The sequence below is a fragment of the Callospermophilus lateralis genome, chromosome 3 (assembly GCF_048772815.1).
Source record: "Callospermophilus lateralis isolate mCalLat2 chromosome 3, mCalLat2.hap1, whole genome shotgun sequence".
Taxonomy (NCBI): Eukaryota; Metazoa; Chordata; class Mammalia; order Rodentia; family Sciuridae; genus Callospermophilus; species Callospermophilus lateralis.
The window spans coordinates 176,448,795-176,476,471 of NC_135307.1; the positions used below are offsets into that span (position 1 = coordinate 176,448,795).

The 27,677-nt window shown below is 39.1% G+C and overlaps 1 protein-coding gene and 1 pseudogene across 2 annotated transcripts in view; both read right to left on the minus strand.

The window, feature by feature from the left end:
- The window catches only part of Trpc4ap (transient receptor potential cation channel subfamily C member 4 associated protein), a 77,974-nt gene that overhangs the window by 14,815 nt on the left and 35,482 nt on the right, over nucleotides 1-27,677 (minus strand). The window contains exons 7-9 of one of the 2 annotated variants that reach the window (XM_076851741.1): nucleotides 22,054-22,261; nucleotides 15,466-15,651; nucleotides 3,384-3,526 (exon numbers count right to left, since the gene is read on the minus strand). In XM_076851741.1, the coding sequence (XP_076707856.1) occupies nucleotides 3,384-3,526; nucleotides 15,466-15,651; nucleotides 22,054-22,261 (537 nt within the window). Of the gene's footprint in view, nucleotides 1-3,383; nucleotides 3,551-15,465; nucleotides 15,652-22,053; nucleotides 22,262-27,677 lie in introns of both variants that reach the window. The other variant, XM_076851740.1, reaches the window with a different exon arrangement.
- LOC143393516 (ELMO domain-containing protein 3-like) lies at nucleotides 4,842-14,088 on the minus strand (annotated as a pseudogene).

The following is a 27,677-nucleotide window of genomic DNA, read 5'->3' on the forward strand; positions in this document are numbered from 1 at the left end:
ATCTCTGGGATCATCTGGGAGACCAAACCCAACAAATTACTGTCTGTGACTCCACTCTCATGGATGTTTGCAGACATAGAAATCAAACCTTCTGGCCAGTGTGAGATGCACGGGCAGCCCAGAATCTGTCAGACTATCAGTCAGTGTGAAACGATATCTGCTTTGCTGCTCAGGCCTCTATAAAACCCAGCCTGATCTACTTTGCCTTGCTTAATGGGGTAGGGAAGTGGGGCTGACACCTATGGTGGTCACCAAATCAAGTATCTATTCCTGTTTTACTACAAAGAACCCTAAGTTCTATTCAAGTCAACTTTAAAAAAAAATGTTGACAATACACTGGCCCTGAAAGTCAGGGTCTGAATGCCACACTGTCCAGACTAGAAATCCAGGCTCAAGATAAGGTGTTTGAGTGGGTAACATGAGCCTAAAATTCTAGCTACTTGGGAAGCTGAGGCAGGAGGATCACTTGAATCCCAGAGAGTTTGAGGCCAGTCTGGGCAATGTAGTAAGACCCTGACACAAAAAAATGGGGCTGGGGCTGTAGCTCAGTGGTACAGCATTTGCCTAGCATGAGTAAGACACTGGGTTCAACCCTCAGTACCACATAAAACAAACAAACAAATAAATAAATGTCCATTTACAATTAAAAAAATATTTTTTAAAAAAGGGGTAGGGGGGTAGTAGTGGTATGAATCACAAAGCTGAGAAGAGATGGGCCTTCTGAGGTAGACCTGGGCTTCACCTCGTCTCCTAAAACCCAGGCCACTGGTAGGTTTGAGGTTTCTATTTTGACACTTCTCTTTTCACTTGAAAATACTAGCTTTTTCAACTGTGGGGCAAATTTTACTGGTCAATGCATCTTTCCCACTCTTAGGTCCAGCCCCTTATTTGACTCCACACTGGAATGGTAGAAAAGCAGGCAAGTGGGCAGGATAGAGTGCCACTCCACCTACAGAGATGGGTACGGGCGGTGAGAGCCCAGGCTTCAGGAGCTGGGCTTTGCTAGCTCTAGGCTCACAGGCTGGCTCTGGGCAACGTTCTTCTTTGACCCTGATCCCTTGATGGAAAACAGGGGATAAAGGAGCTACTGAAGGGGCTCAATGAGGTAATTGTGGATAAAGCTTGTAGGATAGGAAAAAACTGACTGCTATCTTGATTATTTTCATTAGTACCAGAATAAAACTGGAATTTGAGGAGTCCTTCCAATCTTGCGATTTCAACTGGCCCAAGACTAGTCAGAGAACTTGACTCAATTGTACATCAACAAGGCCACTTTAGCAGGAAGCCTTCTGTGAGGCCTAGCCAAGGAAATCCTTCCTGGGGGTACCCATTTTAGGCAGGATCCATGAATCCATGTTATAGTGCCTGGCACACAGGTAAGCAGTGGGGCAGAACTCCCAGGCCAGTGACATTCCCTCCCCAAGGAAGCAGTGCTATTATCATGTAGTTCACCTGAAGACCACAATGACTCATAGCAACTTGGTGACAGGAAGTTTAGGGAAGAGAGTGCTGCTATGCTGGGGGGACAGAGACAAGAGGCAGGGCAGTGACATTTACAATTCTGGCTCTCGCAGGGCCTGGACACTGAGTACCTTGGTATCTCAAGCACTGAGCTCTGGGAGAGTGGTTCATCACCTGCTGTGTCAATTACCAAGTACCTGAAAACTGACACTGAATAACTGTGAAAGTGCCTCAAAAAAGTAAAAGCATTCAATACATGGAAGCCATCACCCTATTATTTCTTATAACACATTCCATACTGAAGGAAGAAACACCAAGGCTGTGGAAGAAAATGTGGGATCTCATCTAGTGTCCTGGTTTTACCTAATTGTATGCTGAGGACTCCCAAAGTAACTCCTCCAGCCCGACAGTCTCCCCAGTTCCAGCTGCTGGTAATCCAAGTGCCAGTTCCAACCACTACCTAATTCTACCCTGTTCAAAACCAAACTCATCTTCCCTAAGCCTGCCTCTCCACTCCTCACCCATCAGTTTTAACCACCTCAACAAATGGCAAATCTATTCCCAGAACCTTGGGTCATCCTTAACTCTTCCCCTCTTTTATGTCTGCATCCAAATCATCAGCAAATCCTATCTGTTCCATCTTCAAAACATATCCTGAATATAACCCCTTCCCACCAGCACACTCCAACCTGTGCTGGTCCTGGCTACCAACTCTTTGCTCAATTACAAAGGTTCCTAAGGGATCTCCCCACTCCCATTCTTGCTGACTCTCAGGCTTTCACAAAGCAGTCAGAGGGACAACTTTACTCACACTAAAAACCAAAGTCTTTTTAAAATGGCCTATGACATCCCAATGCAAGTTGGCCCATAGTCCCTCAGCTCTCCTCTCTCACTACCTGTCTCAGTCATCCACCCTGGCCTCTTTTCTGTTCCACCAACCTACAAGGCCCACTCCCACCTCAGGGGCACAGCTCCTCTAGTTAGTCGGCTGTCTCAGGTCAACATGCAGGCTCTCACTCACCTTGGGACACTGTTGTTTCAAATGTTATTTTTTAAGTGAGTATTTTCCACGGGCACACTATGTGAAACTGTTCTTCATTTGTAAAATGAGGTTAACTGCATTTCTGACATCCAGAGATAATGTGACAATCCAGTGTTTGACACAGAAAGATGCATGAGGTCTATTGAATGCCTAACCTCTTAACCCAAGAAGTTTCTCCTCCCCGTCCGTATGCCTGGTTTTCTTTCTAGAAGAATGGCACAGTTAGTAGAAAAGGTCTAGTTCTCATCAATTTTGAAACTTGCGGAGCCCTCTTTCTGCCACTTCAGGTTACAGAAACTTGTTCCTTTCTTCTGCTTCAAGGATCAGGAAACCCTAGAATGTCTGGAATCTCCTGTACTTGCCCAAGTTTCATAAGTGAACACAGCTGTAAGCTCTGCCTCACTACCCTGACCCTGCATCAGATCAGGAACTCTTCCTGCACATCTACAAGGCCAGTCTTTTTTTTTTTTAAACAAATTTTTAAACTTTATTTTATTCATTTATTTATTTTTATGTGGTGCTGAGGCTCAAACCCAGTGCCTCCAATATGCTAGGCAAGCACTCTACTACTGAGCCACCACCCCAGTCCTACAGGGTTTTATTTATTTATACTTTATTCTCCTCATTATTAAGGTAAGATGCCCATTTCTGATCTGGGTGCATGCTGTCTAGAAATGCTGCCTACAGCAAGGTACCTGGAAAGACTCCAAGCTCTAGAATGATCCTGGTTTCCTTATGAGAAGGAAAACAACCCATATGCTTTGCTGGGCTAGAGTGAGTGCCATTCTAAACAAAGGCTGATGGTGCACCCAGCATACCACAAGCCAGGCAGCATTTGCCCCTGGCTCCTCCTGTTCTGGGATGCTAGGGAGGTGCCCACCTGGTTTCGCTGACGCCCCATCAGCAGCACGCAGAGGACATAGAGCACTTCCAGTTTGTACATGATCTCATGCATAATCTTCATCGACTGGGGTAGCTGGGTCCTGGCTGAAGTGTGAGGTAGCCCATTCTCCTCAGAAGCGCCTGGAGGAGGGAACACAGTGGAGGCTGACACAGCCCCAGGGAGAAGGTGAGTCATGGCTCCTGAGGAAACACTTCTGTCCTTCAACATGCTCTGAACAGACTGGAGGTAAAAGCCTTTACACTGGACCCCGGCCCACACCAGACTTTGAAAGCCCCCCAAACTCCTTCAATCCCCAGAAGCTAGGTGAGCAAGAAACCTAGAAAAACCAACTCTGTAACAAAGTGAAAACATTCTGATGTCGTCAATGCAGTGCCACATTCTACCCTCCCTACTGGTACTCCTTCCCCTGCCACCAAGCAGAAAGCAGACAGACAGACAGATGTCTGAAAGCAAGTTGTGTAGAACCCTTCAAGTAACCAATTACTTGTTTTTCCCTAGATTCCACAAGGCACACTGCTGAAAGCCCAAGGGAACCTTTTTGAAGATCTCTCCCAGTTTTCAAAAAACCATCTAAAGTTTTCTAAGGCTCAATTTTCTAAAGCAGACTGGGTTTTACAAATGATAGCACAGATATAGATGAACATCATCTACCAGCAGATTTTCATTGTGCAGAATCTCATCAATACTAAAGCAGCAGATAAGCAGTATGTATGGGACACTTGATACTTGTAAGGCATTGTACTCTGAGCTTCAGGTAACCCAACACATTTACTCTACTAACCAGCTGACAAACGTCTCGTCCACTCCAAAAAGGTATTTACCCTTGGGAAGAAGGACAGCAAAATAATGAAAATGGAAGGCTCTGGAAATGAAATTTGCTGGCTGTGTGACTCTGTGCAAATCACCTCCTCACTAGGCCTTTGATTGCTCTGTACTACTACAGTGGACAAAGAGGGTTACCATGAGGAACACAAGAAAAACCCAGCAATGGATTCTTAGGAAGCCTCAGTCACCATTAGATAGATCCCTTTTAGAAGGCAATGGTCACAGTCAGGAGAGGCTGGGTGACTTTAGGAGAATCATTTCCTTTCAGTTTCCTCATCTTTAAGGTGAAAGGGTGAATCAGTAACTGCTAAGGTTTCTTCAAGCTCCTACTGGACCTATTTCTCTAGAGGCCTTTTGCAAAGGCCAGAAGAACTATGTATACAGGAAGTGGTTATCAAACCCATTCAGAGAAGGCCGACCCAGGAGACACTGTGATTTCTGCAGGGTGTCATAACATAAGAGCCTGATTTATTCCACCCTACAGACCCAGAACAATTTTTCCCAGTGACATTATATCACCAATATAAAATCACAACCCGGGTTGGGGATGTGGCTCAAGCGGTAGTGTGCTTGCCTGGCATGCGTGCGGCCCGGGTTCGATCCTCAGCATCACATACAGAGATGTTGTGTCCGCCAAATACTAAAAAATAAATATTAAAAAAATTCTCTCTCTCTCCCTCTTTCTCACTCTCAATCTTTCTAAATAAATAAATAAACAAACAAACAAACAAACAAATAAATAAAATCATAACCCTGGAAGAGGACAAGCTGACAAATGAAGCATGACTTGGGAGGCAGCATGGCACAGTGGGTAAGAACACAGATGCTGAAGTCAGGCTGCTGAGCTGGAAACTCATTTACTAGCTGGGTAGCCTTAGTTGACCTTTATGTGCTTCAGTAACCATCCTCATTCATCTGTAGAAGAGTGATAATGACAATAGTACATACCTCCTAATAATGTTTCAAAGACAGAAGAAACTAATATTTTGGAGGTACTCAGAATAGTGGCCAGCACAAGTCAGCAACTTATAAGCATGTAGTAATGCTAATATTTTCTTTTCTCTCTTATAAACTTAATTTATGTATGTGACCCTTGATATCTGAAAGGCATCAAAGACTGGTTCACCAACAGCCATTTATAATGTGCTGAACTCTGCATATACAAGCACAATACATAAAAATTGTACATATTAATGGGGTACCATGTGATGTGCTGACATGTATGTATATGCTTTGTAATGCTTAAATCTTTAAAAACATTTATCTTTTCAAATATTTATCATTTCTTTATGGTAAAAACATCCAAAATCCTTTTTCTTTAGCTTTTTGAGATATAGCACAATTTTACAGCACATAATTGTTATCTATGGTTACCCTACTGGGCAACAGCACACCAGAACTTCTTTCTCATATCTAATTATAATTTATTACCGGGTTTTCTTCTTTTCAATCTTCATGCTCTTAATAGCAATTAAAGTGGCAGTAGGTAAAGACTAAGGAAAAATTTTCTGGAGATAAACTAATTAAGAAAATTCTATTTTTTCACGTATATTTTCCTGCACTTTGGGAGAAAAACCAGAATGACTAAGTCCGTGTTGGGACTCCTTGGTCAATTCCCAGACCAAATATGGGTCCAGTGATATGTGGAGATTCTGGGGAACCAGCCTGCAGAATCTGTCTCTGCTGCACACTTGCTAGAAAGCCCCAGGATCCACACTACCTGCATGGGGGACTTTAGGGAGGCCTGCAAGAAAGGATGGCTATGGAAGGTGCAGGTGCAATGTGGGGCACACAGGCACCCTCAGAAATGAGTGTCTCTGGAGAGAGAGACATGGCAGCTCAGATTCTGCCCCAAGACACAGCCAACTTTTGGTGCTGGGCTTGTATAATCTGACCAACTCTGTGGGGAGAAATATTTGCAAGAACATCTCCAAAGCAATAGCTAGAGCATAGCAACAAGGTCACTTCCAAGGACGAAGAACAGAAAACTAGTTCAAGAGGCGTGTCCTTCCCTCCAAATCTCTTCAGCTCCGTAAGGCTTATGAAAGTAGTGATCATTTTCCATATGTCTGCACTGCACTCCACTTTCTGGGCCATATTAACTCACCAGTTTTTAAAAACGGTTTTAAGCTATGATTCACATACCATACACTTCACTCATTAAATCAATCATAATTCACTGACTTTTAGGATATTCATAGTTGTGCAGTCATCACCACAATCATTTTAGAACATTTTCAATACCCTAAAAAGAAAACTTGTACTTATTAACAGTCACTCTCTATACTTCCTACTAAACCCCGAGCTCTAAACAACCACTCAATTTCTGACTCCATGGAATTGCCTATATAGGATGGTTCATATAAATGAATTCGCATAATATCTTTCATCACTGCTTCTTTCACTTGGCACAATGTTTACAATGCTTATTCATGTTTAAGCATGGTTTTAAAACAATTGGATGAATAGTATTCTACATGAAAAAAACTCACATCTTGTTTATCTACTCATCAGTTGGTAGATATTTAGGCTGTTTCCATATTTTAGCTATTATGAATATGCTATAATGAACATTCATGAATATGTTTGTGTATAAACATCTCTTTGTTTCTCTTCGGTATATAGCTAGGAGTAGAATTTCTGGGACATATGGTGACTGTATGTTAACTTTTGAGGAACTCCCAGACTATTTTCCAAATTGTCTGCACTGCCTTATAGGCCATCAAAAGCAAATAAGGCTGGGTACAGTAGTGCTTGCCTGTAATCCCAGCTAGTCATGAGGCTGAGGCAGGAGGATTTCAAGTTCAAGGCCAGCCTGTATAACAGAGACCCCATCTCAAAAAACAAAACAAAAACAAACAAACAAAAAAGGGCAGGTGCACACCTATAATCTAAGCAGCTCGGGAGGTTGAGACAGGAGGATTGCACCAGCCTCAGCAAAAAGCAAGGAGCTAAACAACTCAGTGCTACTTGCCTAGCATGTGTGAGGCACTGGGTTCGATTCTCAGCACCACATATAAATAAATGAATAAAATTAAGGCCCATCAACAACTTAAAAAAATAGGGCTGGTGATATGGCTCAGTTGTCAAGTGCCCCTGAGTTCAATCTCCAGTACCCTCCCCAACAAAAAAAGAAAAGGAAAGAAAAATAAACTGAATTATGCATTTCAATATCTCTATATCCTTTTCAAGACTTATTATCTGTCTTTTCAATGATAACAATCTTAGGGAGTATAAAGAGGTATCTCATTATAGAACTGATTTGCATTTCCCTGATGGCTCATGATGCTGAACAACTTTTCATGGCTTAATGGCCATCTGTGTATCTTCTTTGAAGAAATGTCTTTTTGGATCCTTTGTCTATATTTTGAAATGTATTGTCTGATTATTGAACTAAAGGTGTTCTTTAAACATTCCAGATTCAAGTACCTTATTCAATACATGGTTTGCAAAAATGTTCTCCCTCCTTCATTCTGTGGGTTTGTCTTTTCACTCCCCCCACTATGACCCCCTAGAGCAACTCCTTTATTCTAAAAGTGCTGGAATGTGAGACACTTCCTTCTTCCTCACTCAGGCCAGAATACCATCCTGGGGAAGTATGTAGCCTTCCCTGGAGGAAGCCCTAGCTCATGAATGGTTAGGAGGGAGCAGCCAGGAGACACTAGCCCAATGTTCATGTTTAGATCACAAACTGGAGAGGAGGGGAGGGGAGGGAAGGGATAGGGAGGAGAGACAGGCCCTGACAAGCCTGTTAGTGCGCTTTCTCTGGGTTATGCTGCCTCCTGCTGGCTGCAGTCACTGCTGTCTTTCTTTAGATTCTAACCAGAGGCTAGCTAGGGAGTCAGAATTCTAGCTGCTTCTATTTGGTAATCTCCTTTCCTGTGGGGAAGTGTGGCACATCCAGTTGGGGCTATTGTGCCTCATGCTCCACTCACTGCTACTGTTTCCTGTAATCCAAACCTGGGAACTGAAGCCCAGCTGGGAACAAATAAGACTTTCCTTGTTCTAGAGGTCTATAGGGAGTAGGTCAGGTTTAGTCACTCTGAGTGGTGAGGGTGCTTGGCTTTCTGCAACCAAGTCCAGAAGCTTGCCATCTCACCTTAGAAAGGTGCTTGGCTCAGCCAGGGGGCTCCAGATGTGGTTTGTCCCATGCCCTCTGAAGCCTGGTGGCCCAGCCCAGGAATCTTCCTATCAGTCAGTCTCTGGGGCTGCTCAGATCAGTCCTGCAGGTCACTCACACCTGTGAAGGTGAGATCCGTGAAGCAAAGGGCTTATGACCCAGAACACTTCTGTGTCAACAAGGAGGCCTATCCCTTTGACACCTAGGCCAGGTAGATCTCCAGGGTGTTGAGCAGCCATTGTGGATTCTTCTTGGCCAATGCTTCCAAGTTCTTAAGGATAAAGCCTGAGTCTGAGATAGAGGAAAGTGGCAGTGTAGAAGCTATTCACCATGGCAATGACCTTTTGCTGCTGATTACACTTCCCGGAGAGAGATTCTTCTCTCAATGTCTGGATGGTGATGTGGGTGACATTCATGGACAACAAACTGAAAGAGAACTTTTGGAAATGGTGACAAGATGGGGGGAAATCTGGGCCATCAGCAAGGTCTTTGTACCCATCACCCGCTATAGCAGATGAAGAAAGGCAAGGAAGCTTGCCCCTCTAAGGTCTGTGGCTGGATTTGCTCCCTGAAAGCCCAGGTCCTCCCAGTAGTCTTTGTGGAAGGCACAGTTGAGCTTGGAGCCTGTTTGCTTCTTGTAAATGGTCTGGTGGATGTGATGCACTGGGTCATGGCTATTCAGGTCACCCATACTATCTGCTAGCCTGTCCCTTGGGGGGAGGACTAGATACTCAAGACACCCTCCTTTCAGCTCCCACTCTTGCCTGCCATCAGGGTAAAGAGCCCTGGTCTGGTCTCAGCTGAGGGGGCACAGTACTCTGTTCTGACCACCTATGCAGCATCTGTCCTGTGGTAGTCCTGACAGGCACACTGAGCAATGGTCAGGACCAAGTCCCTTTCTTTCCGGTAGAGCCTTGGAGACCTGAAGAGATGGAGCTAGAGGCGACAAGCCCAATCCTTTCAATAGTTGGCTAAATTCTCTTCTTGAAGGAGGACAGGTCCAGAGTCTGGAAATGTTTTAGGGCCTCACCAAAGGAGATAAGCTGTCTAGACTGGTCTAAGTTGTCCCAGCTCCATGTCTGGCTGGATGGTATCCACAGTTTCCAATTCCTCTTGGACTCTGAGCACCTCTGCCTCACTACTGTTTATCTTTAATTCTTTCTCATTACAGAAAGAGCAAGATTTTTCATTCACAATTCAAAATCATTTGTTCAAGCAAGCTTTGTTCTTAGGCTAAAAGGGGTTATTGAGGTCTGAGATCTTATAACACAAGGAGAGCCAGAGGTCCAATTGCTCTACCTTATGCCTTTCTTCTGGTAGTCATTCAGATCAGGAATAAGAAAACAGCCCTTCTGTACCATCACCAGGGTATAATTAGTTTCTGTGAGTAATGAAAAAGTTCCTAAGGCTTCAGCTTAACAAGGTACACACAACAGCAGCCACTGGCCAGTCTGGCCACTGCTAGATGGGGTTTCCAATGGTGCAAGACAAATGCTCCTTCACCAGAATTGGCCCTGCACCAACTCTGTCATCTCACGTGGAGGATATCAGCCTCCAGAGAAGGGCCTGTGATGGTCAGACCTCAGGTGGGACTGGTCACAGATGCCCATCACAGGCCCCAGGCCACTGAAGGGGGTGCTTTGCAGATGTGGGGCTCAGAGAGACGTGGCATGTCCCTGAGGCCTGCACAACACTGAAGGACAGTACTGTTTCCTAGGCCAGCTGTTGGCAGCACTGTGGGGGTAAAGGCGGCTGCCCTGGAATGTACTGGGCAGGGCCAAGCAAATGAAATGTCTTCTCATTTATTAGGTCTTCTTTAATTTCTTTCAATGTTATTTTGTAATTTTTAGAGTATAGTTTTGTACTTCTTTGTTAAACTTATTCTGAAATGTTTTGTTCTTCTTGATGCTATTCTAAGTGAAACTGCTTTTTTAATTAATCTTGCATCCTGGAACACTGAACTTACTAGTTTAGTAAAAACTTTTTTTAAAAAATAAATACCTTAAGTTTTTTCCACAAACAAGATCATGTCATCTGTAAACAGAGAGTCTCCATTCTTCCAATTTGAAGGCCTTTAATTTCTTTGTTTGGTCCCCAGCTGCCCTCACCAGAACCTCCAGTATAATTTGAAAAAAGTGTCCAAGATCATGTCCATGATCTTGCTGGGGAAAATGTTCAGTCTCACATTCCAGCACTTTTAGAATAAAGGAGTTGCTCTAGGGGGTCATAGTGGGGGGAGTGAAAAGACAAACCCACAGAATGAAGGAGGGAGAACATTTTTGCAAACCATGTATTGAATAAGGTACTTGAATCTGGAATGTTTAAAGAACACCTTTAGTTCAATAATCAGACAATACATTTCAAAATATAGACAAAGGATCCAAAAAGACATTTCTTCAAAGAAGATACACAGATGGCCATTAAGCCATGAAAAGTTGTTCAGCATCATGAGCCATCAGGGAAATGCAAATCAGTTCTATAATAAGATACCTCTTTATACTCCCTAAGATTGTTATCATTGAAAAGAACTGTCTGAAGTCACCTGCTTTCAACATAAAGTTCCTTTGGTATTTCTCATAAGATGGTATTACTTAATTTCCACATATTTGTCTGACAATAAGGAGTTTCTGTTTTTGTTTATCTAGGAATATCTATTCATTTTTTTCTTTAATTTTTTAAATTGATTTTATTATTTTTTTAAATACACGACAACAGTGGAATGCATTACAATCCTTATTACAGAGCACAATTTTTCATATCTCTGTATATAAAGTATGTTCATGTCAATTTATGCCATTATATATGTACTTTTTTTCATTCTTAATACACATATATACCACAATTTTTCATATCTGTTTGTATATAAGGTATGTTAACACTCAATTCAAGTCTTCATACATGTACTTTGTATAATGATGACCATCACATTGGAATGTCTATTCATTTTTGAAGGACAGTTTTGCAAGAAAGACAATTCTTTTTTTTTTTTTAATTTTTTTAATATTTATTTTTTAGTATTTGGCAGACACAACATCTTTGTTTGTATGTGGTGCTGAGGATCGAACCAGGGCCGCATGCATGCCAGGCAAGCGCGCTACCGCTTGAGCCACATCCCCAGCCCCAAGAAAGACAATTCTTGATTGACAGTTTTTCTCTTTCAGCAAGCACTTTGGGTATCACTATGTCTGGTATCCACTATTCCTAATGAAGAGTCAGTTATTAAATCCTATTGAATACTCTTGGGCACGACAAACCATTTTTCTCTTGCAACTTTCAAGATTTTCTTTGTCTTTAACCATTTTTATTATGTGTCTGGGTGTAGACCTTACTGAGTTTATTCTACTTGGACTTCTTTAAGCTTCGTGGATATGTACATTAATGTTTTTCATTAAATTTGGGTTGTTTTCACCTTTTGAAATTTATTTTCCTGTTCCTTCTGCTACTTCTCCTATACACATCTTGGTGCACTTAACACTATCTCACGTTATTCTGAGGCTCTGTTCATATTTCTTAATTTAAAAAAAATATTTTTTTAGATGTTGATGGACATTTCTTTATTTCATTCATTTATTTATACACAGTGCTAAGAATCAAACCCAGTGCCTCACACATGCTAGGCAAGTGCTCTACCACTGAGCTACAACCCTAGCCCCTCTTAATTGTTTATTCACTGTTATTCATAATACTGGATCTTAATCTATTTTTCAAGTTTTTTTTTAAGTTGTTGATGGACCTTTATTTTGTTCACTTATTTATGTGCAGTGCTGGGAATCAAAGCCAGTACCTCACACATGTGCAGCAAGTGCTCTACCACTGAGCCACAAACCCAGCCCAAGTTTTTGTTTAATTTTTTTTAAGTTGTAGATGAACACAATATCTTTATTATTTTTATGTGGTACTGAGGACCAAATCCAGTGCCTCATAATTGCAAGGCAAGAACTCTACCACTGAGCTACAGCCCCAGCCCCTCAAGTTTTTTGATTCTCTTTTGCCAGTTCAAATCTACTGCTGAGTTCTTCTAATTAATTTTCATTCAGTTATTTTACTATTCAACTTCAGTATGTCCATGTGACTTTTTTTAATATTTCCATTCTATTGTTATCTAATTAATGAAACATCATCATCAAAGCTTTTTTTTTTTTGGTACTGGGGAGTGAACCCAGGGTTGCTTAACCACTGACCCACATCCCCAGCTCTTTTTAAATTTTATTTTAGAGACAGGGTCTCGCCGAGTTGCTTAAGATCCAGCTAAGTTGCTAAGGCTGGCTTTGAACTTGTGATCTTCCTGCCTCAGCCTCCCAAGCCACTGGGATTACAGGTATGTGCCACCATGCCAGGAACTTTTTTTTTTACTTCTACAAAGAGTTTCCTTTACTTTTTAGACCATATTTCTTTTTTTTCTTCTTAATTCTCTTTTTTTTAGTATTATATTTTTAATATCGATGTCAATGTTCATAACTAGTATACAGAAATATAATTGATTTTTTTTATTTCTTAAATACATGACAATAGTGGAATGTATTTCAATAATAATTATCCATTCACAGCATAATTTTTTGTATCTCTGTATATAAAGTATGTTCATGCCATATTATGCCATTATACATGAGCTCTCTTATTATTATTTTTTGCATTACAATTCTAATTCTTTTTAATTGTAGATGAACACAATACCTTTATTTATTTATTTATTTATTTACGTGGTACTAAGGATCGAACCGAGTGCCTCACACATGCTAAGCAAGCGCTCCACCACTGAGCCATAGCCATAGCCCTTAGATCATATTTCTTTTTCTCTTTCTTTTTTTTTTTTTTAAGTTGTAGTTGGACACAACACCTTTATTTCACTTGTTTATTTATTTTTTTATTTTTATGTGGTGCTGAGAATTGAACCCAGGGTCTCGCATGTGCGAGGACAGCACACTATCGCTGAGCCACAACCCCAGCCTCTTAGATCATATTTCTAATGGCTGCTTTGTAGTCCCTGTTAAATCTCTTATCTAGGCCTTCATAGGCAATCTCCATTGCTTACTTTTGGTTTTATATGGGTTACATTTTCCTGTTTCTTTGTATTATCATAATTTTTATTAAAAACTAACATATAGGTAATATATTGTAGTGTGGGAGATCAACCTCGCACGTGACTGAGTTAACTCCTCTGCTGGGTGATGTGGTGTCAGGCACCCATGCTGCTAGACTGCCCTGCTCTTCTAGAGTTCGAGTGACTGTCTTCGTGCCCGGGCCCGTGTCTTGCTACAGCCCCATGGGTGGAGCTATGCTTACCTGTTCTTTTGTAATATAACCCCTTGCCCTGCTTAGGATAGAATGCTCCATGGAAGTGCCTTGTGTCCTCTTCTCTTACTGTGCCCTTGGGTATGGCCTATCTAGATGTCAGCCCCCTGAAACCTGATCCCTTACCTCATTTGAATAGCTTCTCCTCAATAAAAGGGGTGAACCTATGTGTGCTCTCTCTCTCTCTCTTCCTGTGGACCCTTAAGGTCAGAGGAGCCATCACAGTGACCCCAAAGAAAAAGGTATTTGTGTCTCTTGGGTGGTTATTTTGCGCAGCCCAGTTCAACTGGAGTAACCCCTGAGCCTTTTAGTCTCAAACAGAAACCTGGCAATTGGCGCCCCACACTCTGGAGATGGTTCCCCTTTAGGGCCAGACTATTTCAGTAAAGTCCATTTCTCCAATAGACTAGTGAAGACTTTACCGTTATACTTCAGACAGGGCATGCATACAGTCTCCCTGGGATGGTTCTCTCTGACTGGCTCTTTCTCCAATCTCTATTAAGCTTTCTGCCTGTTCTGGTATCACACCCAGAAGTTAGGCTCCACAAAGTGCTGGCTGAATACTATTTTTGATAATGTCCAGGGGCATAAATTGCTCCGAAGTCTGATTTGGTCGAATTCAAGCAGGGATAGGTTTGTTTTGTTTCTAAGAATTTTTTCAGTTGTAGAGGGATACAAGACCTTTATTTTATTTATTTTTATATGGTGCTGAGGATCGAACCCAGTGCCTCACAAGTGCGAGGCAAGTACTCTACTACTGAGCTACAACCCCAGCCCCAAGCAGGGATAGTTTTTGAGGATGAAATTAGTTCTGACCTTAGGAGAGTTCTTCTTAGAGATCTCTTACCTTGCTTTTATGGTGAACTAGCTGGTTTATTGTTTAGTTTGTTGCTCTTAATTAAGAATAACCAACCTTCTTTTATTTGCTTAGTACTAAAATCTCTATAGTTTTTGAAATTATTACCCTTAGGTATAAATCTCCCAAGTTTCTGTTCTTACTAAGTGCCTCTTCCCTTAGGCAAAACCTCTTGGCCCCTAGCTCTCTCCACTTCCATCTCTCCTGATGGGAAATCTTTGGAAATAAGTGAGCTGGGGCAAGAGCAATTGAAACCATAGTATTCTTGGCCTGAAGAACATGGGTAGAGCTTCCACACTATGAGTTTACTAAGAGCTGGGTTAAACCATACTCCCAAAGAACTTAGCTTCTTCAATTTGGGAGTTGGAGGGGATATGAAAAGTTGGCAGCCTGTATCCCAGGGAGGTGCCATATTCCTTTTTTGGAAGTTAAGAATCCTCAAGGATTCTTCCTACACTCTGATTCCATCCTGTTGACCAGAGTCAAATGCTTCAGATATAAGCATCTGACCCAAGATAGGCCAGAGTCCTTTACTAGGAAGATGGGGCTTAGACTAGGAGTCTATATACCCACATTAGGCTACCTAGTCCCACCAAGGGAACCAGAAAAAGGCAGGGCAGAGCAAAAAAAGAAGACAAAGAAACATGTAGGATGAACATCAGACAAGAATGATTCCATGAGTTCCTAAGAATGCTCTGATTATTGGCCTCCATTAATCCCTAAACATAGCCACCTAGGTTCTGCAAGATGGCCCTTCTCCTTGCAGAGTTACTCTGAGGAGTTCAATAAGGCTGCTGTAACCAGATATCAAGAGTCTTAATAGTCATGGTCTAGGACACCTTAAGGAGAATTGTACTTTTAGCAAATCTCAAATCCTTCTTGGAAAGGCGGTTAAGAATGCCTCCAGCAAACCCGCCCCCCCCAATGAAAAACAGCTCACCACACAGGGGACCCACTCAAAGTACCTTGATTGTGCTCAGACTCCTCATTGGCCACTCGCATCAGGGCATCCAGCACCAAAGCATTGTCTAGCCATGTGTACCACTCCTCCAACTCCTGAAGGAAGCTGGCTGTACCTGTTGATTCTGACACCTTTCTAGTTGCTAGTTTGCAGAGCCGCTCGACAAAGCCAGGGATGCTGAGAAGGGCCGCTGATAGGGAGAGAATGAAGAAATTTTCAAAATAAATACTGGCAAAATGGGCTCTAAAGCACTCAACAATTTTCATAATACTAATGATTCTTATTGTGATTGCAGTTAGTCAGAGCTACTCTTTTAAGATGAAATGCCAAGCCAAGGTAAAATAACAATAAAATTTAAAAAAACAAGTCAATTTTTAGCAGGTGCACGGTGGCTCTCTTTTATCTATTGTTGCAAATATACACTGGAATAACCTTTATGCCTTAAATTTGTGTTTCTTTGAGCCAACAGGCCCATATCTTAGAATTTGTCAGAAGAAAATATCCAATAATATATACAAAAATATCTATATAAAGATATTCATTGAGAGGGGATATGGGGGTAGGAAGGATAGTAGAATGAATCAGACATCATTACCCTATGTACATATATAACTATTTGACCAGTAAGATTCTACATCATATATAACCAGAAGGATGAGAAACAATGAGAGATTATACTCCATTATATATGATATATCAAAGTAGACTCTACTATGTATAACTAATTAAAACAAAGTTAATTTTTTAAAAAAGGTATTCATTGATGTGGTTTTTATAATACTATAAAGGTTAAGATAACTAAATGTTCAGCAACAGCAGAATGATTAAATATAATGATAAATCCACATGATGGAATTCAACAAGACCCTGAAAATGAGGACATAAATCTTTACATAGTGACTCAAAAAAACTTTCTAAATTTATTTGTTGGAGAAAAAAGTAAATTATTAAAAATAATGATTTAAGCTCATTTTCTTCAAAAATTTAAACATCTGTTTCTTTAAAATATACATATAAAAAAGAAAAGCACGTAAAAGGTTTATACTGCAGCTGTTCCTGAGTAGAGCATATAAATGCTCCTTTAAAAACTACTTGTCAGGGCTGGAGTTGTCGGGGCTCAGAGGCAGAGTGCTCGCCTAGCATGCGTGAGGCACTGGGTTTGATCCTCAGCACCACATAAAATAAACTAAAGAGATTGTGTCCACCTATAAATAAAAATAAAAAATTTAAAAAATTAAAAAAAGAAAAAGAAAAAGAGCCATTAATTAAAAAAAAACTACTTGTCTTGGGCTTGGGTTGTGGCTAGTGGCAGAGCACTTGTCTAGCATGTGTCAGACACTGGGTTCAATTCGCAGCACCTCATATAAATACATGAATGAAATAAAGATCTGTCTAAAATCATGGCATTTGTAAGTAAATGGATGAAGGTAGAGAATATTATGCTAAGTGAAGTAAGCCAATCCCCAAAAAACAAATGTTGAACGTTTTTTGGTATGTGGATGCTGATCCATAATGGGGTTGGTGGGGAAGGCATGGGAGGAATAGAGGAACTTTAGATAGGGCAAAGGGGAGGGAGGGGAAGTGAGGCGGCATGGGGGTAGGAAAGATAGTGGAATGAGATGAACATCATTACCCTAAACACATGTATGAAGACACGAATGGTGTGACTCTGTATACAATCAGAGACATGAAAAATTGTGCTCTATATGTGTACTATGAATTGAAATGCATTCTGCTGTCATGTATAACAAATTGGAATAAACAAATAAATTTAAAATTAAAAAAAAAGAATTATTAAAAAATAAAGATACATCAACATCTAAGACAAATATTTAAAAAAACTTATATTGGTCCATGTATAAATGTCAAAATATACTCTACTGTCATACACATCTAAAAAGAACAAATTTGGGGGCTGGAGTTGTGGCTCAGCAGTAGAGCATTTGCCTAGCATGTGCGAGGCCCTGGGTTCGATCCTCAGCACCACGAAAAAATAATTAATTAAAATAAGGGTATTGTGACCAACTACAATTAAAAAAATATATATATTTAAAAAAATAAAAAAGAACAAATTTTAAAAATTAGTTCTCTTGAGCTGGAGATGTAGTTCAGTGGTCTAGAGCACTTGCCTTAGCATTTATGAGGCTGCAGATTCAATCCCCAGTATGGCCCCCCGCCACACACACATACACACAGCTACATATATGTAATCTCTGACTTTCCTGTAACAAACATTTACCAGTAGGAAGAAAAAAGACAAGCATTCTTTTCTTTTTTTATAGGAAATTGAAGAATTGTTTTTATTTAGTGGGATAGAGACAGACAAAGGACAACCAGCTCGCATACTATTAAATAGAATAAAAAGGAATAAAAGAGTACAGACAACACAGTGATGAATTTCCACAAAGATAATAGATTTGCATCACGTGGAAATTTACATATAAGATGTTTTGATATTAGTGACCAGTTTATATCCAATCTTGTTTTCTAAGGTTCAAGAACATTTAAAAATCTCAGACTTAAAATTTAAAACTAATGTGACAATTGTAAGCACACACCACTCATTTAAAACTTCTTAATAACTGCTACTCACGAGTAAAGACCTTTTTTCCTCCTAACATTAGTGTTTTCCTCAAGATCTCAAAGATCACATCTCATACTTCTAGTAGTAATCACAACAGGATTAAAACCCCAACCAACCAAGAAACATGCATTCATTTTAAGGATAAAGAAAAAAACAATAATTTCATCTCCTTTGTTTCTACCAATTCCATTTCACTCACATAAGATAGAAATTGTGATCAGTATAGGAGAACAATAAATTTTAATGGCAGGAATATTGGGTTCAAATCCTGGTACCATCATTTAACTTCTTGAAAATGAGGCTAATGTCTATATTTATTTATTTTCATATTTTTAATAACTTTATTTATTTTTTTAATGTGGTGGTGAGGATCAAACCCAGTGCCTTGCCCATGCTAAGCAAGCACTCTACCACTGAGCTATAACTCAGCCCCTTTAAATATTTATTTATATATGCATTAAATCTCCCAGGAAGGAGAGAAAAGAAATTAACAGCAATAGATGCCAAAAGAAATAGCCTCAGGAAATAGCCCAAAAGTCCATCAAACTGAACAGAGGGAATTAGAGGTCATTGGAATAAGAGTTAATGAGAAACTTTAAAGTGAACACCTGTCTTTCAATCTATATTGTAGATTTTTATGAACCATGTAAATGTATCACATAACCCAAAATTAATAAACTAGACCAGCCTGGGCAACACAGCATGACCATGTCTAAAAACAAAACACTTGTCTTATAGAAACACTGAAATACATGCAAGTGAAATTACATGATGATGGGGATTTGTTTCACATTAATCCAAAAGGCTGGGTGTGTAGCTCAGTGGTAGAACATGTGTTGAGCATACATGAGGCCCTGAGTTCAATACCAGCACCAAAACCAAAAACCCCACAAAGTAGTGATGGGACTGAAAATAAGACAAGCCATCAGTTGATAAGTACTGAAGTTGGGAAATGGGTAAATAGGGATCATTACAGTATTTCTCTACTTTTTATCTATGTGAAGTTTCCCACAACAAAAAAATATTAGGGGCTGGGCATGTGGCTCAGTGGCCAAGTGCCCCTAAGTTCAATCCCTGGTCCCCCGCATCCCTCCCAAAAAAGAGTCAATCTCTTTCCCTCCCTCCTTAACCCCATGATTGGCTCATATAGAGATCTCTGGAAGGAGACTGGTCATAAACTACATAGGAAGAAGACAAATTTTATACTGTACATCTGCTGTTCCTTTTGTACTGTTTGGATTAAAAAAAAATAAATAAACAAAAAAGAGTTTGGGTTGTACATGAAAATCTGTACCTCACTGGATTTTTCTTATATCTCTTTCTCCAATATAATAACTGTAAGTTTCTTTGTTCAGAACACCAAATTTTCCCATTCTTGCATACTAAATACACCCCTTCAAATGTGATCTGCCTGGGGGAGAGAGAGAGAGAGAGAGAGAGAGAGAGAAAGAGAGAAAGAATAGATAGATATTGATTTCTCTTTCTCCTGTAGCCACAAGAAGATGAGAGGATACAATGAGAAGGTGGTCATCTGCAAGCCACCTCCATAGAAAAAAAGCCTCGCCAGAAACCAATCTTGGCAGCACTTGATCTAGGACTTCTAGTTTCCAGAACTAGGAGAAAATAAACTTATTTAAGTCCCTCAATCTATGATATCTCATTATGGTAGCCACAGCTAATACACCCACCTGCATTTAAAAGTATTTAATACTGAAGTTTCTTTAAAACTGAAGTTCAGTTTAAAAGTTATACAACACTGAGGTCTTCTTCATCACTTCTAGGTAAAGCAGTTACCTCACTGTTTGCCAGAGACCAGCAGCAATGGCTATACAAGTGTGTTTATATGAGTTTTAAGGTATAATTCAGTCATAATAAAATTTACATTTTTAAAAGTATTATTTTTCAACTTATTAAGATGAGAATTCTCCAAAAGTTATATGAAAGAAAGAAAAGAGACAAACACTTAACAGACCAAGGGAGGCCTCATCTCTATAGATACAGGAGGCAAAGCAAATCTGCAGGGAAACACACTAATCTGGGGTCTGCAGAGTCCACACACTCATGTTTTTTACATGACATAACTGAAACATGTAAAATTTATTCCTTAATAATCCACAAAGCACAGTTATGACAATCTGGGCCTTAACAGAGTTAACAGAGGGCACATTCAATATTATAAAGGAAGGCTTCTGTTTAGTACTTACCAACTCTGCAAAGCTAGCCCTGGAATGCAGAAACAAAGTATTGTATTCAAAGTATCACAGGGCTACCTTGGGATGGTCAGAGTTTTCCGGTGCATTTTTATTATTGTACCTTTGCTTTTGTGGGGGGGGATGTTAACATTAGGGTATGCTATGAAGTGATATGTTTATCAACAATTTGATGTCTGAATTTTTAGCTGCTAACAGTCAAGAACTAAGTTTTTTTAAAAATTAGTACATTAAGGGTCTGGAGTTGTGGCTCAGCAGTAGAGTGCTCGCCTAGCACATTCAAGGTCCTGAGTTCAGCACCACATAAACAATAATGGTATTGTGTCCAACTACAACTAAAAAATAAATATTAAAAAAAAATTAGTACATTAGGGCTGGGGTTGTGGCTCATCGGGAGAGCACTTGCCTCACATGTATGAGGCACTGGGTTCTATTCTCAGCACCACATTTAAATTAATGAATAAAATAAAGGTCCATCAACAACTAAAAAAATATTTAAAACAATTAGTACATTATAATTATCCAAAATAGTGGAATTTGTTGGTACATATTTATACAGGTACACAATATGACAGTATCTCCTCTTTCTCCTCTTCCCTCCCCTCTGGCTCCCTTCATCTATTATACTGGTCTCCACTATTTTTATGAGATACCCTCTCCCCAATACGTATTTTTTATTTTTCTCTTTAGCTTCCACATGAGAGAAAACATACAACCCTTGGCTTTATGAGTTGACTTATTTCATTTAACATAATGCTTTCAAAGGAACTGTAAAGACAGTTAAAAAATATATATCATCTATATTTTACAGCCAGATGTATACCCAGTTTCCCCAAAACCTTCTTAGACCAGAATAATACATTATCAATAGTATAGAGTTATTTTGCTACTAAAAAGAAATTTGTGGGGTATATTGGTTAGAATAGTGGTTTATAAAAAAAAAAATAATAATTAGCATACCCACATAGTTCTAAATCAAACATATGTAAGTATATACTAAGTCCCATTGCCAATGCTGACACTGTCCACCATTATCAGCCACTTCCTAGCAGGGAACTACTTCAGGTTTCTTATGCATCCTTTTAGTTTCTTTATGTATACCATATGTAAGCAAATAAATATGTAGCCTTAGACTCCCTCCCAGCCTAATACAAAAGTATTATATTATACATACTGTTAAGCATTTTCCTTATCATTAATATATCTTAGAGATTTTTCTATGCTAGTACACAGAGATTTTCACTTTTTTAAAGCTATACAATTTTTTATTATATAAATATTATATTATCAAGTAGTCTCTTACTGATGAACATTTGGGTTGTTTCTAGATTTTTAATTGTTTTGGTAATGGGGATTGAACCCAGGGGCACTAACCACTGAGCCACATCCCCAGCCCTTTATTATATTTTATTTAGAGACAGGGTCTCGCTAAATTGCTGAGGCTGGCTTTTAACTCATGATCCTCCTGCCTCAGCCTCCTGAGCTGATGGAATTACAGGCCAGTGCCACGGCACTGGGCAAGACTTTTGTTATTACAACATTGTGATGAATAACTTTGAATACATCTATAAGATAAAGGTTTAGAAGAGGCTTAGTAGGTCAAAAGGTATAAATATTTGTAATTTTGATAAACAGTGGGGTTTTTTTGAGGTAAACACAGACAAGTGTAAATTTTCATACTTTAAGTGGATTATCAGAGCCCTCACACATCAATCTCTAGAGATATTAAAAGAGCTAGATGAGTTAGGTAAGGTCTCAAAGCTACAATCTCAAAATTCTGAGAAGTTGGAGACTTTACCTTGGTTGATTTCAGCTGCAGAAGGCCCCAAGCTCAAACTCTTCTTGTGCTGAGCATTTTTGGCAAGAAGTGTGTGCTTGTCATCATTCCCTGTATCCATCTCTGAAATGGTGACAGCCAGAATCCGGCAGAAATTAGCAAGCTGTTGCTGATCAAAATTGGATACTAATGAACTCAGGTTGGGAACTTCATCTAGTCGGATCATTTCCTATAGAAGATACAAATAAAACAATTCCCATGCTCAGTGCCAGATTATTGTTATGTGCCCCTGTGCATTCCCTCCAAAATGGGACTCAATAATGTGACCACTCAGTCAAATTCCAGCTCTACAATTTGCAGTTGTGCAAGTTACGTAAATTATGTATCTCTCATCTTTCCTTGGGATCTATAAAATGAGACAAACCAACCTCCTAGGATTAGTCCAAGGGTTAAATTTATCCTTTTGAGTACCACAGTTCCTATTCTCCACTTCTGCTCTTGTGAAGCATTTTTGCTTATTAAAAAAAAAACAAAACACCAGTCCTGCCACTCATATTATATAAATCATAAACCACTACTTTTGCTATAAACTTTTTTTTTTTAAACTAGGGATTGTACCCAGGGCCTCATGCATGCTAAGCAAGCATTCCACCACTGAGCTATATTCACAGCCCCTTTTATTTATTTTTATTTTTGAGACAGGGTCTCACTAAGTTGCCAAGGCCGATCTCAAACTTGTGATCCTCCTTCCTTAGCCTCCTGAATATCTTGGATCTGTGCCTGAGCCACAAAATCTACCTGGCTTAGATTTTTTCCTTTTTAAGAAATAACATTTCAAATTATTTTTTTCTTTCTTTTAAACTAGGGATTGAACCCAGGGCCTCACACATGCTAGGCAAGTGCTCTACCACTAAGCTATATCTGTAGCCCCAGTAACAATTGCTTTGAACTTTGTGTTTGTTATTCCCAGAGCACACTTTTCTTCTTCTTCTTTTTTTTTTTTTTTTTTTTAGAGAGAGAGAGAGAGGAGAGAGAGAGAGAATTTCAATATTTATTTTTCAGTTTTCAGCGTACATAACATCTTTGTTTGTATGTGGTGCTGAGGATGGAACCCGGGCCGCACGCATGCCAGGCGAGCGCACTACCACTTGAGCCACATCCTCAGCCCCTCTTTTTTTTTTTTTAATATTTACTTTTTAGTTGTAGTTGGATACAATATCTTTATTATTTATTTTTATGTGGTGCTGAGGATCGAACTCAGGGCCTCGCATGTGCTAGGCAAGTGCTCTACCACTGAGCCACAATCCCAGCCCCACACTTTTAGTCTTATAAATATTTTCATTAAACTATATGCTACTGACCTCCATGCACAGTGTGATTATAATACTATACCTTACTTTTGACTCAACACTGAGTTTATCTACACTGATCCAAATAGCTTTGATTCAACTATTTTTCTTCACTTTATTCCACAATTTAAATGTTCTCCTTTTTATATATTTAGGTAAGTACAACTTTTCACTATGATACAATGTTATAATGAACATTCCTACAGGTATTTCTTGTGTACATGTATATATATCCACTTACATAGAGCACAAAAAGCAGTTATTCTCATTTTCTTTCTTGACTTTAATAGAAATATTTTCAAAGTTACAAGATTAATGTTTACTTATAAGTTTTAATAGATAGCCTACTACCTCTAGCTGCTGCAGTTTTGCTTTTGTTTTTAGTTGTAGATAGGCAAAATACCTTTATTTTATTTATTTTTATGTGGTGCTGAGAATAGAACCCAGTGCTTCACACGTGTTAGGCAAGTACTCTACCACTGAGCCTCAACCCCAGCCATAGTTGCTGCAGTTTGATTATGATTTGTGCCTCATCAAAGGTTTATATACTGAGAACTTGATCTCCAGGATGGTCCTATTAGAAACCTTTAAGAAGTGGGGACTATTAGGAGGTCCTCATGACACTGGGAGTATGCCTTCAGCAGGTATTTCTCCTGGGACTCTTTGGTAGTTCTTGGGAAAGGGTTGTTATAAAAGGTCTCAACCATTCTCTGTTTCCTACCTCAAAATGTAATCTTCTTGCTCCCTTGCACATCCTCATACATTGCTACTTGTGCCCTAAGGTGATACGCTTAGGGACAGCCCTTGCCACAGACCCTGTGCAATGCTCTCTGGACTTTCAATTTCCATAACTGTGAACTAAATAAGCCTCTTTTTCTTCATAAGTAGTCTGTGTCCAGTACATCATTATACTAACAAAAAGTTGATTAAAATACTAGTTTTTATTATGAATGAGTACTGAATTTTTTTAAATGCTTCATATTTAAAGTATTTTTCTTTTTTCTTTCTTAAACTGTAAATGTTAAAAAAAAAACAAAAAAAAAAAAACCTGCCAGGCTAAATCCCAATTACTTGGGTGGCTGAGGCAGGAGGATCACAAGTGCAAAGCCAGTCTGGGCAATTTAGTTCAGATCCTTTCTCACAACAAAAAAAAAAAATTTTAAAAAGGGCTGCTCAGTGGTAGAGTGTCACTGCATTCAACCCCTAGTACCGACAAAAAAAAAAAAAATCTGCAAATGTTTATACTATGTGAGCTTTCCTTGTTTTAAATGGGTCTTGTATTCCTCAGGCAATACCTACTATCCTTCATCCTATTGATTTACTAAACTTCCACTAGATTAGGAATTTCTCTAGCATTGCACATAACACAGACTTGTAATTATTTGTTTCTGCATCTATTTCCCAAATAATTGTGACACTATCTTGAGGGAAGGACATATTTTAGCTTTTCCTAGAGCTCTAATGCATAAGACACAGCAGTGAAGGAAATCAGTAAACACGCACTAAAAAGCTAATGATTACTGAATGTTTTCATGAATCCCACTGCCCTCTATTTCTGGAGATAGAGGAGGAGAGGAATCTGCTGTGGAGGGAGCACCAAAAGCAGCTGCTTCTACCTTTGTCTCCTTTCCCCAGTCATTACACACAAATGTTAGCTAGCTGTCTTATTATTGGAAACCATGGCTTTCAGCTCTTTAGTTCCTCTAACACTGTTATATTAGTCCCAAACCCTACTTCTTTTTACAATTTTTATTTAATATTTGATACAGACAATATGTTCTGAAATTTAAAAAGGCATACTCTATATGTCTTTCCTGCTATATCTCTCTGCTTAAGTCAGATGTTTTATTATACACAGAATCTAGTTTTATTTTTTTTAATATCTTTTAGTTGTAGATGGACACAACACCTTTATTTATTTGTTCATTTATTCATTTATTTTTGTGGTTCTGAGGATCAAACCCAGTGCCTCACATGTGCTAGGTAAGCACTTTACCACTGAGGCACAACCCCAACCCTGGTTTTTATTTTTGAGCTTTATAAAAATCAAATATTATTTATGGTCTTCTATCCCTTGCTTCTATCAATCATTTCCATTACTCAGTTTTATTGTTGCCTATAGCAACTATTCATTCACTTATAATACTTTATAATATTCCATTGTATAGAGAGACATGGATCACTGACTTTCTTTTAGGTTCTGTTTTGAAATAATGATGCTACAAATGTTTTCATATGTTACTTGATGCACATAAGTAACATAAGTTTTTCTAGGGCAGTAGTTTCCCAACTCTTTTGACAATAACCAGGAATAAGATTATATTTTCCATCACATCCTAATAAATACATATGTGGGAATACATAAATATGAAAAAAAATCTTCAGACAATACCCTTCCATGGCACACTTTGATCTTTTCTATTTAGTTGGTAAACCCACTAATTTCATAACTCTTCTAAGTTCAATCTAGAACTCTCATTTCTAGGAATCACTGTTCTGAGACAAAGCTTTCCCACAGTATTTTCAGGCACAGGTTACAAGTAACCCAGAGCAAAATACTAATGCTTTAGCCCTCTGAATAGAGCTTCATTAGGTGCATATTCAAATATAAAACAAAACAAAAAATATAAATAAATTCTTCTAATGTAAAAAAAAAATTAGCAGCAGATAAGAGTTTCCACGGATACACATTTTCACCAACATTCCCTCTCTCTGTCCCTCATTATAGTATAGGATTTGCATTTCCATGATTATCAATGAAGTTAATCATTGTCTCTCTCATTTATGGCCTACTTGTTCCTCTTCTGTGAGATATTTGTTCATTTCATTGTTTATTTTTCAACTAGGCTACTTGTCTTTTTCAGGCTGATTTGTAAGAATTCTTGATAAATTCTGAATACCAATCCTTTGTTTATTGCATGAATTGCAATTATATCTTCCCGTTTGTGGTTTTGAGTTTCCCACTTTTCTTTTGGTGCCTATCCTCCTTGCAAACTTGCCAAGATACCCATCAAGTATAATAGAATCCATCATCATTTTTGGCAACACAGAAATGAATAAGAGGGCATAAGGGATGAGGTGGGAAAAGTTGTGAAGGAGCCATCACTGCCTCCTATGCTGAGATTTCCAGAGAGTCTGGAGTTTCTGCCATGAAGGCCCCTCACACACTAGCTAGAGAACACAATAACTGGAAAAATAACAAAGCCTTTTTATCAAAGGGCACAAAGGGCCTGTTTCGGGCCTGCACACATCTCCAATGTGTTCCTAAAGACAATGGGTCACTTGTGCTACTTCTGCCTGGGAAATGACAAGCAAGTCCTCAGAAAAGCATAGCAGAAAGACAGAAATGAGAGCTTGGGTAACCATGATGCACATGAGTACCCTACTCCCTGCAACAGCAACCTTAAGGAGCCCGCTAAGCAATTAAGGGGCAGAAATCTACCAAACAGAAACCTCTACAGAGGCTCAGAACAGATAAGGACTGGGGAAGTAAGCTCTGAGTCCTAACAAAGATTACACCAAAATTCTAACAGTGAGTCTCTAACAAGGTCTTAGGGGTGGGGTGGGGGGTATCCTGTGACTTCTTGATGAGAAATTTTAAATTTACTGCCTTTATCTGGATCACAATTTTTAAATTTAATTAACTTTTAATTTTTTTATAGTACTGAGGATTGAATTAAAAAACAATCTACCACTGGGCTACATCTCCAGCCCTTTGTATTTTATTTAGAATTAGGGTCTCACTAAGTTGTCCAGGATAGCCTAAAACTTGTGATTCTTCTGCCTCAGCCTTCCAAGTAGCTAAGATGAGAGGTAGGATCCACTGCACTCACATGCTGATTATAAAAACACAAAACAAACAAACTATGGATAATCTGAATGTCCATCTTATAACCAAATCACAGGATTTCAGTGCTTACATTTTTGTGTCTTATGTTAGTAGCAATTAACCAACCTCAATCATTGAAGGCATCTAAAAAAAATTGAGGTGGACTTAATAAGCAAAGACCAAACATTATCACCATGGGAAACACACTCTAATGAATAAAGGTTTCACAGCAGATTCAAATACATAGAACTGGTTCTAAAGTAGAGTTACCACATAGCATACAACTGTATAAATATGCTAAAAAGAACATGTACCATGATAATTATTGAGGGGCAATTTTATCTTAGCAAAGAAACACTGGCCATCACACTAAAATCACAAAGTCAATTTGAAGTTTTGAGTTTCTTATTTAATGTGATTCCAATTTATATATAGGTTTCACAGTCATAAAAGGCTCACTGATATAA